Source organism: Panthera onca, chromosome D3, assembly GCF_046562875.1.
Source record: "Panthera onca isolate mPanOnc1 chromosome D3, mPanOnc1 haplotype 2, whole genome shotgun sequence".
Lineage (NCBI taxonomy): Eukaryota > Metazoa > Chordata > Mammalia > Carnivora > Felidae > Panthera > Panthera onca.
This window is the reverse complement of record NC_138350.1, coordinates 52,546,211-52,562,793: the sequence shown is the minus strand read 5'-3', so window position 1 is coordinate 52,562,793 and position 16,583 is coordinate 52,546,211. Positions and strand designations below refer to the sequence as shown.

At 37.9% G+C, this 16,583-nt stretch overlaps 1 protein-coding gene across 7 annotated transcripts in view; it reads left to right on the top strand.

The window, feature by feature from the left end:
• The window catches only part of B4GALT6 (beta-1,4-galactosyltransferase 6), a 96,848-nt gene that overhangs the window by 53,291 nt on the left and 26,974 nt on the right, over positions 1 to 16,583 (top strand). For 6 of the 7 annotated variants that reach the window (XM_060613530.3, XM_060613527.3, XM_060613528.3 and 3 more), the window contains 5 exons: positions 500 to 616; positions 5,863 to 6,050; positions 9,401 to 9,523; positions 10,274 to 10,375; positions 11,405 to 14,910. In XM_060613530.3, coding sequence (XP_060469513.1) covers positions 500 to 616; positions 5,863 to 6,050; positions 9,401 to 9,523; positions 10,274 to 10,375; positions 11,405 to 11,552 — 678 coding nt within the window. In that variant the 3' untranslated portion in view covers positions 11,553 to 14,910. Of the gene's footprint in view, positions 1 to 499; positions 617 to 5,862; positions 6,051 to 9,400; positions 9,524 to 10,273; positions 10,376 to 11,404; positions 14,911 to 16,583 lie in introns of those variants that run through there. The other variant, XM_060613529.3, reaches the window with a different exon arrangement.

Here is a 16,583-nt window from a genome sequence, read left to right as displayed (position 1 = left end):
TTCCCCACCCTCCTTATATCCAATCCATAAACCAGTCCTGTTAATTCACTTCTCACATGTTCCAAAAATTCATGTACCTCTCTTCTCCACCCTCACCTCATTTCAAGCTTCCATTACCTCTTGGCTTAACCAGCTCGCTGAATCGAGTTTTGGCTTTCTCCAGTCTACTCTCCACAGTAGTCTTTGCCGTCCCCAAACCTGATTTTATCAGGCCTTTGAAGTCTTTCTAGGACTTCCATGGTGACCATACGATAAATAAATATCACAATGTAAGGAATGGCCCTCAGAACCCGCTTACACCTTCCAGGTTCACAAGACTGGAAATGGAACAAAGGCAAAGGCCAGGTCTGTTTTTTCTCACTGTTGGATCTCTAGTGAGAAAATCTATGAAGGTTTGACTTTAAAATTTTCAGAAATTTTTAAGGATCAGTTTTTATCTTTACCTCTAGGGCTTGCTGTGCAATATTTATCTACATATGTGACTATTTTGTTTTTAAAGGTGGCAGTTCTCATTCCTTTCCGGAATCGCCATGAACATCTCCCAATTTTTTTCTTGCATCTAATTCCAATGCTCCAGAAGCAGAGGCTGGAATTTGCCTTTTATGTCATTGAACAGGTGAGAATATTTTTCAGAATGGTAAGTATAGTGGAACTTGAACTCTTTGATATGGTGGGATTAAAAATGTTTAGTTTAGGGCGAATCTTTGGTTTTATATTTTGGTAAAATCTCATTTGGGATTGAGCGTATTATATATGCCACATTTTGTTAATCCATTTATCAGTTGATATGCTCCTATCATTTGTAATCATGTCTTACCTATTAAGGTGAAATGTTGTTCTTGAATTATTTTTCATATTAATCAGCTAATTTTTTCTCCATAAATATTCTTCATGTCTCACTATTCCATATATACAATTTCTTTCAGTCTTATTTGAACCCTTTGGAGATATTTGCCATATTTTTGTTTTTTTCCATTCCTGTCATTACCTAGTTTTATATTAAGGTATCATCTTGGATTTCTTAACTTATCTTTCCCCCACCCCACCTCTCAAACACTAGGGCATTTGCTGAATTTTATCAGTGATTTCTATGTAGCATTTCTAACATGTACATTTTGTTTGTATTTCAAATATATTGTAATTTGGCTACTTTGGGCTTGATATTGATAACCTCATTTTATCCTGACACTCCTTCTTTTTACTCACACTAAACCTGACTAAAAATGTATTTCCTTATTTATCAGTAGGCATAAAGTGACCTAGCTTATATTATTAGATTCTTATGGGTATTTTGTGTGGAAAATATTCAAGTTTTGTTCCTAAGATTATTATATTTAGTATGTTTTTCCAGCTCCTTTGTGGCTTATTTTAGATCTGTTCTTAGCTTTTTGCCTCTATTTTTACCCCTGTGAATGCTTGCTATTTATTAGAACTTATACTTCCCTGTATGTAAATTACCCCTGTCAGGTTTGTTCCTGTGCATATGATGATGCATATAGTACATCTATGTGCTTTTATGTACTTTTTAATGTAACAACCTGTACTACGAAAATGGATTTTTTTTTTTTTTACCTGATAACAAATCACAATTTCTAGCTACTTTCAGGATAGCCATAAGTAAAAACTTCTAGGTCAGTTTTACCAACTGCTAGTTTCCTTTATTGAAATTTCAGTCTCCTTAATGTGTTGGGAGGTGAGACGTCTGCATCCGTGTTTTCACGGACCTCCACTCTCCCAGCTGAGCTATCGAAGAGGGCACAGTGTCAGTGTTTGTAAAGGGATATTCTTCTGAGAGTTCAGAACCACTGAGTTTTTGTGTGTGTGTGATGGAGCAACCTTTGCAAAGCAGCTAAGATCCATATTTTATAAACTTCTTAAGTCTAAGTCTCAGCCTTGATCGATATTAATTCAGGCCCACGTAGTTGATCGTGGGTGGTTTTGAGGTAGTAACATCTTTACCACATATGAAATAGAAGAGTGGCTTTTCTGCTGGACTGGTGCCCAGAAGTGCTAAGCAATTGAAGTTCGGCTCAGAACTTCAGTTAAACGTGGGAGGTTATACACATATTCACCACTTCTCCTTTCCAAACACCAAAAATGAGAGTGAAAGAAAAAAAGGTTTTAAACCAGAAGGACAAAGTGATGGTCATCGAGAGATTTCAACACATTTCTGGAAGTCGGGAAGTAGATGGAGCACTGATGACTCCCTTAGCAAAGCAGGGGATGTTCAAAGCCCCATGCCTGTTGAGGATGATTGTGACAAGAATGGAGGCAGTCTGCTGGACAAGCTCCTGCAGGTCCTGGCACTTGAGAGATGTCACAGACGGACCGTAGCACTGGCCATAAAGTCACGGGATTGATTTAAAAAGTTTGATTACAAAACAGTCACATTCCCAGTTCCTCATCTTTGCTCGTGCTGCCAGGTGATTGTTGTGTCTTGTAAGAAATGAAAGTTTATCCTGTGGAGAAACCACACCAAAGTCCTGACTGTGCCAGCACAGCCAAGCTGTGGGGTCTCGAAGCAGGAGGGATTGAGTGAGTCTGCATACGGACCCTGGGGATCCTCAGGCCTTTTCTCTGTCTGGGGTTTTTGAAGCCAGCAGTTAGAAATGAAATCCCCCCAGCCCCTCCAGCTGACAACAGAGCATAACTTGTGTCTTTATTAGAGAAATAGATTAGCCTCAGAAAGGAGATGCCTGATGTTGTACTTAGACATCTCCAAAGGAAAAGGCCAGCTCATCGCTTTATCACCTCCATGAAGCCCTTTCATTCATTCAACAACAGGGATACAGCAGGGAACAAACCAAGGCAAGGCCCCTCATTCTGGTGAGGAGAGATGGGCAGTGAATCGTTCATGATGTGGCAGGTGGTGCTCGGGGCTAAAGATCAGGGCAAAGAGAGCAGTAAGGGCATGGACACGTGTTCTTTTGTATACAGTGTTCAGGGAAGGCCTCTCGGAGGAGGTGAAGTTGGGGCAGCCCTGACTAGAATAATGGGGAGTGGATTCCAGGTGGGAATACGATCCAACAAGAGGGAGAGTAGATAATAGAGACAGTGAAGGGAACAGATAAAATCTTCAAAGAACAACAAAAGCTCATAATCAGTATCCACAGAGAATAAAGATCACGAATCTGCAAAAATAGGACATCATGAAGAATAGTCAGAATAAGGAAGTTACTGTAGAAGAAAATGTCATTATTAAAACAAAATGTAGAATGCTGGAAGATCACTAAGAAAATAACTCCTAAAACAGAACTAAAACATAAGAAGTTAAGAAGATCAATCAGGACAGAATGTCACGGGGGTAACCACTTCCAAGATGGCCCGCAGGGATTTTGCCTCTGTGTAACTGGGCCCCTGAGTGGTCTCCAGCGAATACGGGCTGACTTGCGTGGGCAGCCAAGCTGCAGAAGGACAGCATGTGGCTTTTGAGGGCAGGTCATAAAAGACCTTGCTGCTTCTGCCTTGGTCTCTTGGATTACTTTCTCAGGGAAGCCAGCTACCAGGTTATGAGGACACTCGAACAGCCCTGTGGAGAGGAAACCACATCATCTTGGCAGCAGCACCTTGCCAGCTGGGGGAGTGAGCCACCTTGGAAGTGGGTCCCCCAGCTGAGGCCCAGACGTCCTGGAGCAGAGATGAGGCGCCGGTGCAGTGCCTTTGGCATTCCCTATTCACACTTGGTGGTAGACTTGCTGAGCAGAGTTCTGGAAAAATAGAGCAGAAAAAAATTGGGGAGGGACTGGGAAGAAAATGACCAAAGAAATAATACAAGAAAATTTCCCAGAAGGAAAGACATGTCTTTGGATTAAAGGGGCTCACATGTGTATGCAAATAAAATACCTGCTGTGAAGCATTTTATTTCAAAATTTTAGAATACAAATTAAAAAAACAAGATATCGAGAAGGTTCTATAGGAAAAATTACCGGTGATTATGAATCTTCTTGGTAACACTGATAGCTAGAAGATTGTTGAGCCATGCCTTTATAATTCTAGGGGAAATTGATTTTTTAACCTAGAAGTTTTTACCTAGCCCATACATCAACCAGGTGTGAGGGTAGACTGATGGCATTTTCAAGCATTCATTGACTATATATATATATTTTTTTTTTTTCATGCATCCTTACTTAGGAAGCTGTTGAAGGGTGTGCCTTAGCAAAGAGAGAAAGCCAAATCAAAACAGGGGTGATGTAGGGAACAAAGTCCTAGGATGAGAGTCACACGTTGTCAGACCAGTCCAAACTGGAGCAATTATCAAGGGCAGTGGGAGCTGGAGTCGGGCTTGAGGGGGTGGAGAAGGAATTGATAGGTGACTTGATGTGTTTGAACTACATCAATTACTAATAAGTAGAGGACATATCTATTGAGGTTTTTGTACAGAGTAATAATAGTTACATAGAAAACTAAGAAAACAGAAGACGGTCATTAATCCCAGTTTGAAAAAGAAAGTGGAATCCTAATTCACTCAACACTCCAGAAATATTTATGCAGTCCTAATAATGCAGATACTATTGCTTTTACCAAAAATTATTATATAACTACATTGGGAAAACGGATGGAGGGGCGTGAGCGTGGTGGTGTGAATCTTCAATGACCACGGTATGAAGTCAGTGGACGGCGTCTAAAGTTAATGAAGCAGGGAAACATCAGAACTCTTATTACCTTGCAATATGGAGAAAAGTACTATTTAAACTACTAGAGCAGGGGAAATGCCTTACTTTTGGAAGATGAACTTATTTTTATGATAAGCTATTAAATATTATGTCCACATTTAATAAAAACAAAATTTTAAAACCTTAAAGGAAAGCAGTTTGTTCAAGCTGATGTTGATGTGCCAGTAATGACCTTATAATTTAATTCCCTTTCCTGTATGTTCTCTCCTTTTCATTGGTGAAGAAGGAAGCTGTAAAAAGTAAAGGGATTTCTGTTACCTCAAGTTAGTGTGGGACTCGGGACTAAAAATTCGTCATTTCTCACTCCTGAGGCAGCACTCTGGTGGTGACCATGTTGTGTGTCTCATTTGTTCCTGTCATTGTCCTTTTTTGCTGTCTTTGGAAATGATTTTGAGAAATATTGCTAAGGCATGGATAATTGCTCTTTAATTTTCCTCAGATGTAGAATGAAACTTTTTACTGCCGATGCACCTTAATAAAACTTTCCTCGTAAATAAAGGGAAGTGGTTATTCTGTAAGAAGTTGGGTTCTGTGTAATAAGTTCCCATTTTCTTGTCCCTTAAAGTGCTCTTGGTCTTTATCATAAGCAAGAATAATAAAAACAGAAAGTGGTTGTTGCCTGGGAACTTTAATATACTTTTCTTAATAATAAAAGAAAATGGTTGTAATAAAGAAGTTGGGTTTTGTGTAATAAGTTCCGACTGTTTTCGTCTCTGAATATGTCTGTGTCTTTATTGTAAGCATTAACAATAGGGACTTAGCTCTCTTTGGCCTTGTTCTAGAACAGAAGGGCTACTGCATGCCGAGTCACAGTTCATTTCCTGCTTCTCTTAGACTTGACACACATGGAAAACTTCACTAAAAAATAGAACCTGTATTATTTTTCATGGCTTTTTTTCCCTCGTCATAAATGATCTATATTCTGATGTATTTGGAATAAAACAGAAAGATGAATTACATCATTCTGTAAATCTGGTGATCTGACAGTACACTAGATAACAACGGTGTTTTCTTCTCTGAACCAAAGCACGAAAGAACATAGTATATCTGCATATTTGAAGATCCTGAAATATTTCATTTTATGTAGTTGATTTGGATGTATTTACAATTATTATCTCACCCTGAATCAACAAGTTAGAAAAAAGCCAGATGACAAAGGCTGACCGTGTTTCTGTTTTTCTCTGCAAAGACCGGCACACAGCCTTTTAACCGTGCGATGCTCTTCAATGTGGGCTTCAAAGAGGCCATGAAAGACAGCGTCTGGGACTGCGTAATCTTCCACGATGTGGATCATCTACCTGAAAATGACCGAAACTATTACGGTTGTGGAGAAATGCCGCGTCATTTTGCAGCAAAGCTGGATAAATACATGTATATGTGAGTAATACGCAGTCCTCCTGATGCCATACAGTAGACTCACAAAGTCATATCATTGACGTGGGAGTTCTGTTACTGTGCCTGGATCTGAGAGGGCTCAGAAGCCTAAAGAGTGTCTTTAACTCCACTTGGTCCTCACAGGGAGCCAGGATATAGAGTCACTTGCCTGCCCTCTGGGTGCTTCCTCACTCAGAAGTTTGCATGTGGGGTGGTGGGAGAGAGAAACCTGGGTTCTACATCAAGCAAATGTGGACTTAACTTTTGGCTCCCCATTTAGCAGTGATAGGACTTGGTTAGTTTCCCGTACCTCTGCTGCTGGTGTTCTTGTTTCTTGGAGTCAGAGAGCCCATCCGTAGGGCTGTGTGAGATCACGGATGTTGGGCCTGCCCTGCGTAGGCGCACATAGCACATGACGGCTCCCTTCTGCTTCCGCTTTTCCCGTGGTTTGTTTTAGTGCAGGGAAGGCCCTTTCTCTGCAGTGTGTCATTCTCTTTCTGAGTTCTGGGTTCTTGTCTTGCCTTTAATAGTAGAAGGCAGGGTTTTTATGGTGGTTTTTTTTTTCTCTCTCTGACTTCATGTACCTTGAAATGAAAAGTCATCGGCGCTGATAGTAACTGAAATTGACACAGAAGCATTTACGTCATCACAGTTTTCCTGGCTGATGGAAGTGGAGAGCAGACAGGCAGCCTAGAGCAGGGCAGATGGTTCCTACATCACAATTTTGCCTACTCCCCAACCTGCACACTAGAGAAGGCAGACAGTCTCCTGGACATGACTAGGTTAATCAGCACTAGGATAGGAAATGCATGACTTTTTTTTTTTTTTTTTTTTTTTGCTTGTCATTATTAAGAAACCTTTTCCTTACTATTGCAGTGTCTGAACTCCAAGTCTGACATTACCATAGGCTTGGGGAAGATCATCCAGGTTCAGGATCTGGTTCTTGGAAACTCAGTTTTGGTTAGCCCAATACAGTCAAATTAGATCCAGAGTAAATGATTTTCACTAAAAAACATTATATAGATCATATAAACTAAAAATTTTAAATGGATTTTTCTTACTTGAAAACATTAACTTTTAATGTAATATGATCCTCAGATCTACCTAGACTAACCCCACGGTTAGTAGGGTATCTTGGAAGTTTGAGTAGAGATTAGAATGTAGTTTAGGGAGAATGGCAGCAGATTAAGGAATAGGCCTGATAGTGGGTAGACTTCAGGCCATGGGATGAAGCCTGATGAAGGATCTCTGTCCCATAATGGTGCTCACACTCTGATGGCTGCTGACAGAAAAGCCCAGGCCCCCAGATTAGTGACTCTCCCTTTGGACAGTGTGAGGTAAATACTACTAGATTTTTTTGTTGATCTTCTGTTTCCTCTTCTTTAGTTTATTTGTTCTACCTTCATTTTATCTAATTTTTCTCCATTCTGGTTATAGTACAGTTGATTATTTCCACTCAAGCAGAAAAATAAGTGGAATTAACGTACTTGCCAATTTGTGCATGTTGATCAATGCACAGACACACACATTTATCTATATCTGCCTCTCTGCTGATCTTCAGGTTTCTCCCAGACCACTAGCCTGGGGAAGAATAACTGACTGGTATGGGAAACACAACAGTGCCATGAATGCCTTTTGACCCTGTTGAACCCCAACTGGTGTTATAACTATGGAATCCTTACTTCCCAAGTGTGAGCCTGTTCAGTCTCCTGGGGCAGTGATTGTCTTTGGAGTCAGTATTGCTTTTATTGTCTTTGGGTGCTTTTGGTCCATGGTGGGGCCAAGGTTGCTTTCTCCTGCAACCAGTGAGTTCCATGCAGGAGCTGCTTCTCCCTTCTTCCGTGGCCACACAAGATCTCAGCTGGCACACAGCACTTCTTCCCCGCAGGGAATGAGGTGAGAGTCCCTCCGACAAAAAATGAGATCTGCTCTCTCCCTCTGTCTGAGGCAGCTTTGCTATAGTCCTGGCCAGATTTCCCTTATCTTGATTTACACAAGCTGTGCATGGTCGTGTTTTCCCTACTGGCCCTCCACATTTTCCCCACTGGCTCTCCCTGGCCTCTGTAGGGGCTGTGGCAATGCTGCTTCCCAATAGCATTTTGGGGCCACAGGAATTTATTCAGAACTAAGTCTAAGGATGCTACCTTGAGATCAGAAAAACAATATGTAAATGAACAACTTAGTTTGACAAATTCCTTGGAATATGAGTTAAAGAAAGATAAGGAAAATAAAATCCAAATTAAAAACTACCAGGTAGTCATTTCTCAGAGAAAGGCAATTACTGTATGATCTCAGTTGTATGTGGAATCTAAAAAATAACCAAATTCACAGATACAGAGGACAGATTGGTGGTTGCCAAAAGTGGGGGGGGGGGGGGATGGGTAGGCAAAATGATTGAAGGGGGTTAAAAGACATAAATGTTCAGTTGTAGGATAAGTAAATATTTGGATGTAATGTACAGCATGGTGACTGGAGCCAATGATACCATATTGTATATTTGAAAGTTGCTAAGAGAGTAGATCTTAAAAGCTCTCATCACAAGAAAATGAAGAATTTTATAACTGTGTGGTGATAGATAATAACTAGATTTATTGTGGTAATCATTTTCCAGTATATACATACGTGAAATCATTTTGTCATACATCTAAAATGAGTATAATGTGTTATATGTCTACTATATCTCAATAAAGTCATTTATATATATATATATATTAGTACATTACTACGTTATCTATATGTTAGTACATTAGTACATACATATTAATATGCATTTATATATATTAGTACATTAGGCATATATTTGTAAATACCCATGAGTATTATGGTATCATATCAAGCAGGTATGATTATCATAAGAATAGGCAGCTAGTCATTTCAAAATTAAATGCTAGAGTTGTCTTTATTAATTTATTTTTATCCCAGCCTCTGTAATAACACATTTATAATTAAGTTCAATTAATTTAGGACATTTTATTAGCTTAACAACATCTAACATTTCATGAACAACTACTGATGTATTTAAGCAAGTTTACTTTGGTGTGGAAATCTCATACAATTTTTGAACACTGGGTTTTGAGTCTGACAAAGTAACAATATTGAATATTAAATTTCAGTTATCACAAGTGTTTTATTTTGCATTTTACCTCACACATTTAGATGCTTCACTAGAATATAAAAATGTTTTGTTTCTTGGTGCACTTTACATTTCCCAGAATATGATTTAATCAGCACAGTTGTTTATATGGAAAATAAGAGTGTATTTTGCAAAGCACATACAAGACTGAAAACTTGATTTCATATGGCAAACTGTTTTGATTTCATTTTTAGAATGCTGTATTCTGCTTTCTTTTTAGTCTTCCATATAAAGAGTTTTTTGGTGGTGTAAGTGGACTGACAGTGGAACAATTTAAAAAGATCAATGGTTTTCCTAATGCCTTCTGGGGATGGGGAGGAGAAGATGATGACCTTTGGAATAGGTATGTTGAGGTACAAATTGCTTAATAGAGTTTTCTGTAAATTTCCTTTTATTAGTTAAATAGCACTTTGCCATTCTGAGGAAAGATTTTGTGGGGGTGGAAAATTTTTGAGGTTCCTAAATCCTATTTTGTGTTTGTCCCTTTCTTCATGAAGAATGCCTTCTGTCTTCACTTTACAGAACAAACTGATGGTGACTGGAGGGGAGGTGGGTAGGGGGTGGGTGAAGTAGGTGATAGGTATGAAGGAGGGCACTTGTGATGTGAGCACTGGGTGTTGTATGTAAGTATTGAACCACTAAATTCTACACCTGAAACTGCATGCTACCTACATGCAGTTCTACATTCTAAATTCTACACCTGAAACTGCACCTACACTGCATGCTAACTAACTGGAATTTAAATAAAAATTTGGAGGAAAAATAAAGAGTGCCTTTTGAAATTGACAACTCTGTAATGATTTCATTCTGTTGCATTTTAATTTTTTTTTTTTTTTTTTTGAGAGAGAGAGAGCACAAGTGGGGAAGGGGCAGAGGGAGAGAGCAAATCCCAAGCAAGTTCCACACCCAGCGCGGAGCCTGATGTGGGGCTCAGTCTCACACCCGTGAGATCATGACCTGAGCCAAAATCAAGAGTCAACGCTTAACTGATTGAGCCACCCAGGCATCCTTCTTTTGCATTTTAACTTGAACTCACGTAATCAATTTTATGTCAGATTTTATTCCCTGATATTTTCATTTCCATGTATTATAGAGTTCACTATGCTGGATACAATGTAACAAGACCAGAGGGAGACTTGGGGAAATACAAATCTATTCCTCATCACCATCGAGGTGAAGTCCAGTTTTTAGGACGGTAAGTTTAATATCACTTTCAGATAACAAAGTTTCAAAATTATTTAATGTATGAAGGATTTTTTTAAAAAAGCATTGCACCCCACAAAAAAAATCTCCAGGGAATTGTCTGTTGATTATTTTTCTTTATCTAAAGAAAAGAGATGTACATATGTATTTATGTTATATTAATGAGAAAAATCTTCTCCAGGGACTTGTCTGTTGATGTTATTTTTCTTTATATAAAGAAAAGAGATATACATATGTATTTATGTTATATTAAAAAGCCCAGGTTACCATTTATATAAAAACTGTTTCCTGGAGGCGCCTGGGTTGGCTCAGTCAGTTAAACGTTCAACTTCAGCTGAAGTCATGATCTCCCGGTCTGTGGGTTTGAGCCCCGTATCGAGCTCTGTGCTGACAGCTCGGAGCCTGGAGCCTGCTTCAGATTTGGTATCTCCTTTTGTCTCTGCCCCTCTCCCGCTCACACTCTCTGTCTCTCAAAAATAAATAAACATTAAAGAAAAATAAAAATAAAAAGTGTTTCCTTAACATAAAACATATTACTTCATAAAGCGTTAACATAAAATATTTTATTTCTTAAGGATGTCTAAGTTGTAAGTGTGCAAAATAATTTTTTCAGGAGGCATTTTAAAGCTAGTAAAAATGCTAATTTAGAATGGTTTAGAATTTTTTTTTTAAGTTTATTTATTTATTTTGAGAGAGAGCACAAGTTGGGGAGGGGCAGAGAGTGAGAGAGAAAGAATCCCAAGCAGCAGGCTCCATGCTACCAGCACAGAGCCCGATGTAGGGCTCAAACCCGTGAAGCTGTGAGATCATGACCTGAGCCGAAACGAAGAGCCAGATGCTTAACTGACTGAACCACCTAGGTGCTCTGGTTTAGAAGGATTTTTAACTATGCATGAAGAATTAAAATTGTACAGAGCTTTGAGCGCTGTAATTACAAGAACGATCTTGAGCATATTCATCAGGAGTTTTTTCTTTTTAAACATGTTGCCATTATTTTTCATTTTCTTCTCTAACACTGTAGGTATAAATTACTGAGGTATTCAAAAGAGCGTCAGTACATCGATGGGTTGAACAATTTAATATATACGCCAAAAATACTGGTTGATAGGTTGTATACAAACATATCTGTAAACCTCATGCCAGAGTTAGCTCCAATTGAAGAGTATTAAAAGAAGTAGCTGTCATGGCAAAGCTAGACCACAATGCTGATCACAGACTTGGAGTGTATTCTAAATGGAGGTCAGTGAATGGACGTGTCACAGTGCCCTGATCCGTGAGAAGAGCCAGCTGTCCTTAGTGTTTACGGTGTGAGATTATATGCTATCACCCATCCTGGACTCTGAGACACTCGCCCACGGCAAGCACTGTGGAGACTCAGTGCCGTTGCGGAAGTCTGGAAGTTAAGAGGGCCTCCCTACAAAGAGAAAATTTTTATACTAACATATATAATTTAATTCAAGAGAATGCTTTATTTCTGTTTAAACATGTTTTGTATATATGTGATGTAAATTAATGTGTTCAAATTGTTGAAAAAGATGTGTTGCAGTTTTGCATGTAATTGGTCATGCCTTTATTGGACTTTTCTAGACATTTTTATTTGCATGGAAAAAAACAATGCAAATTTATGTTACTAAACAAAGGTTAACCCTTGTGTGAAATGAAGGAACTGTCAATAATTGACAGCCAACTAATACAGTAAGTGGTTATACTAGTTTTGAGCTTTAGACCTTCAGCCTCTTGTGTGGAAGTCACAGCTTTCTTAGGGCTCTAAAGGATAAGAAGAAAGGAGTTGAACAGCTCTCCTTCCTACCAGGATTACCTGTTTTTTTCCTTGGCTTGCAATCTCATCAGATTTTGCTAAGTCACAGCCATATTGTTTATGCACATTGCATGAGTATTACCAAGAAAATCGTAAACGTTGTGATGTAACACGATATAAAGGACCTCTTTATGTTAACTGTCTTTCATGTATCTTTGGTGTAATTGTCAGGGATTTTGTGCCTCAAAAAATGTTCCCAAGGTTGTGTGTGTTTGTACACTGTATTTTTTTTTTAATTCATAGTGAACAGCACTTTTATTATTTCTAGTTCAGAAGAGCCAAAAAACAATTTTCATTAAAAAAAAATCAAAATGATTTTTTTTAAAAGAATGAGCTATGGAAAACCCAGTAGTACTTATAATATACAAATGAATTATACTATTAGATAAGAAATTAAATGTTCTATTTTTATGAAGATAAATGCTTAGTAGATGAAAACAAACTTTAAGTTTAATTCTGGGACTCAGAATTTCAAGTTTTGAAGGGAACCTTTAATGCTGGCCAGTTTTATTAGAACTATATATTTTTTTCACTTTTAAGAAATTACATTTCTGGTATTCTTAAAATTGCCTCACTGAAAGCATAATTTAATAGAATTATTTTAAAATACATAATCAGTTATTTAAATGCGGTGACATTATAGGACACTGCTCTGAGAACAGGTCTTACTATCTGACATCCAGTGTATTGCTTTATCTTCAAGTTGGGTGAAGTTTTCCTGGCAAACCAAACCGCATCCTTACTTTGAAAATTATCCACTGTAGTCAACCAAAGAGTCTACAAAATCTTAACATTTTCAGAAATTTAAGACAAAAAATTATGCATCTCTTAAGTGAGTCTGCAAAAACAATGAAAAACAAAAGAAGTCTATCTATGAGGGATGTTGGGATAACATTTGCCTCATGGATTGTTCCCCTAAAACAGAAACAAAGTTATTTGTCTCAGGTTTAAGTTTAATTGTGAAGTGTTATTTTTTTATGGCAATATTGGCAATACAAATGACCACAAACCAAATCATAAAATAATTGAATTTCTTATACTTTGAAAAAATGGATTGCTCTCCCTTTATGATACCAAACAGAATTTTCCATATTTATTTCTTAGAATTATTTCCAAAATATTTGCCTTCCTTTTTTTTTTGGTGGTACTCAAAATAACAAAAAAATCGAACCTTCCAAAAAATAAGAGATTTGTTCTTAATTTGTGTATCTGTTCGTTTTGGTCTCATAGCCAACGCAGTTTGTTTAATTTGGTGAAATGCAAGACGGTTGGGAATGTTAACATTTGTAATCACTAACAAGATAGTAGGGGCATAGGAGCATAATTAATCCAATAATACTTAAATATTTTTTTAATACTTACATATTTTAATTGTGGGGAAAATTAGGGCTGTTTCTGAGTCTTATACGTAAAACATATATTTTGCTTTTGAAAGTGAAGCTGCCCACCTTTTGGAATCTTCATTTTGATACACACTCCACAGTTTCAGGAGCACTCAGTTCTACTAGTATCTGCCTTATTTTCTTGGAAGTCTAATAGCAATTTTTGTTTCATGAGTGAGCCATATTACTTAGCTTTCTTCAGTTTTGAATATGCTATGTCATCCTGTGAAAATCATCTCATTAATTTCCTTTTTGTCTTTTCCGTTTCCTTTTTGTTTTGTTTTGCTTTTTAAGCGCACACCAAAAATTGATTTTTACCTATAAAGAATGACTTTTATGTGTTTCCGTAAGAGTGATATATACACTTTGCTCAATTATCTTTGTTTTATGAAAATAAACCTATTCCATAAAAATTAACAAGTCCATTGCAAATGCAAATTCTCTGTCGTTACGTTTGGTGGATTTATTAGTGAATGTGTATTGATCGCCTGCTCTGTCAGCGTGAGGTATGTCTACAGAAAACATATTTTATTTCTGAACACATCCAATCAAGCAAGTTGAAACCTTTCGAAAATTATGAAGACATCCTCTGATAACTTATCGGTTGTATTTCTTAGTTTCAAAGTCAAGAAACTTATGTACGTAGACATGGCACTCTTACAAGGTCCCTATGGCACTACTGGGAAAGTTACATAGTGCCTTTCAACTCCAGAGAGAAGTAATGATTAATGGATCTGTTGGTAGAAAAGAGATGGAAAAGTGTACACATGAGTATTTTTTTAAATCTACATTTAAATTTGTATTTTGCGAAAAGGTGTTCAATAAGAAAACTTCTTTACAGTGTTATGCAAACACGTGATTATGTATCAGAAACTTGCTTAGATTCCCTTTCCAACCAAAATACTGCTACCCATTTTAAAATAAAATGGAAAAATGACCAATACAAAATTCTCCTTCTTTCGGAGGCTGCCTACAAGTGAAAGCAGATTTTGTGTCATTTTATTTGGCCTTTCCTTGTATCTGTTGTATTTCTGTATGTGCTCGTTAGACAAATATTAGCACTCTGGATTTATTGCCTTGTATTTGCAAGTATGCCAACTGAGAGATCTAAAATGGCCAGTGTGGTTTATCTGAAAGAGGAAGTGTACTTAAGATCATTTTATTTATTAGATCTGAAAGGCTTCTACATAAATGCACTGAAATAAATGCTAGTAATTTCTTGTACTCTCATTTTTTTTTTTTTTTTTTTTTTTTTTTTTTTTGCTTCTCATGGAAATGTTTGTACTTTTTTATCATTGTCTTTTATGAAATACAATGTTCTAAAGACTTCGTGTGACACTGTAGTTATTTTCGCTCAGGAACTTTTTGGGGGTTTTCTAGGGTTGTTGTTGTGTTAGTTTTCCTAAATTTAAGGTGAATTGTTGATAAATACCTTGGTTGCACTGGGATTGCAACAGAAGCATGAAGTGACCACAGTGTCTGCCTTTGGAACAGTTTTAGTTAAAAATAAACATTTAGTGATCTCCTCATAGCCTTTAACACAGAAAAGACACAGCGATATTTAAATATTTTTCGTCACGGGCGCCTGGGTGGTTCGGTCGGATAAGTATCCAACTTCGGCTCAGGTCATGATCTCACGGTTCGTGAGTTCAAGCCCCGCGTCGGGCTCTGGGCTGACAGCTCGGAGCCTGGAGCCTGCTTCAGATTCTGTGTCTCCCTGTGTCTGCCCCTCCGTTGCTTGCACCCTGTCTCTCGCATTGTCTCAAAAATAAATAAATGTTAAAAAAAATTTTTTTAAAGAAAAGACAGTGCTATAGCACTCAAAATTATACTACAATTAAAAGAAAAAGATAAAAGTTACAAAAATAGAACTTGTGTATGTTTCTTAGCACATTCTTATATTTTCATGGACCTGAATTCAATTGCTTATTTAATCTTCCTAACTCCATCAGTTGAACGGTATGCTCTGGAGGCTTTCTAAGAAATACCAGACATTACCTACGCTCATGGAATTTATTGTCTTCCGTGGGTAAAATCGATATGGAAACAACTGAAAAACCTACATACTGGCAAATGAGGTGCTCAATTGTGTCCTCTGTAAGTGTTGGTTTTGTGTTCCCTAATGCAGGGTTAGGCCAATAGAGTATCTGTGTAGGAGAAGCTTTTCCCAAGGCACAGAATATTTCTTAGCAGTAAACCCTGTGCTTCAGAAGGATAGTTGAGATAATTGTCTACAATTGATCTTGAGGATTTGTGGTTAACTTTTTCATAGGACTGTATAAGCAAAGACTCTGGAATCAGATTGACCTGAGTGTGAATTCAGAGATCCCCTATTATTAGCTGTGAAATTTTAGCAAAATTTTAAATCCCTGTTGTCTTCAATTTCCTGATCTTGCAGCTGAGGATCATAGGAACTACCCGAGGATTGCTGGAGAGATCCAATGAGCCAATCCTAACCGAGCACTTAGCACAGTGCCTGACATGCTGAGCAAAAACTTGGCTTAAATTAAGCCAGTTTTCAGCTCAAGGCTAACAAGCTTTTCTTTCATGCAAATTGTCTTGGATCATACGTATTTTTTTAAATTAATTAATTTATTTATTTGAGAGAGGCAGAGCATGAGTCGGGGAAGGGCAGAGAGAGAGGGAGAGAATCCCAAGCAGGCTCCGTACTGTCAGTGCAGAGCCCCACATGGGGCTTAAACCCACGAACTGTGAGATCATGACCTGAGTCAAAACCAAGACTCGGCCGTTTAACCAACGAGCCACCTAGGCGCCCCTCTTGGATCATATTCTAGGAGTGATAAACTGCGTTCTTTGATTCTACTAGGAAATGAAGTCAGTGATTACCCTCTACATGACAATGTATGTAAACAATTAGTAAAACTGGCAAAGGGCCACAATTACATTTTAGCAGTAATAGTCATGAGAATAAATACAACATATGGGAATCAGGCTCTGTTTCCTCAGAGGGTTGTGTGATTTAAGTAGCTGATGTGGAA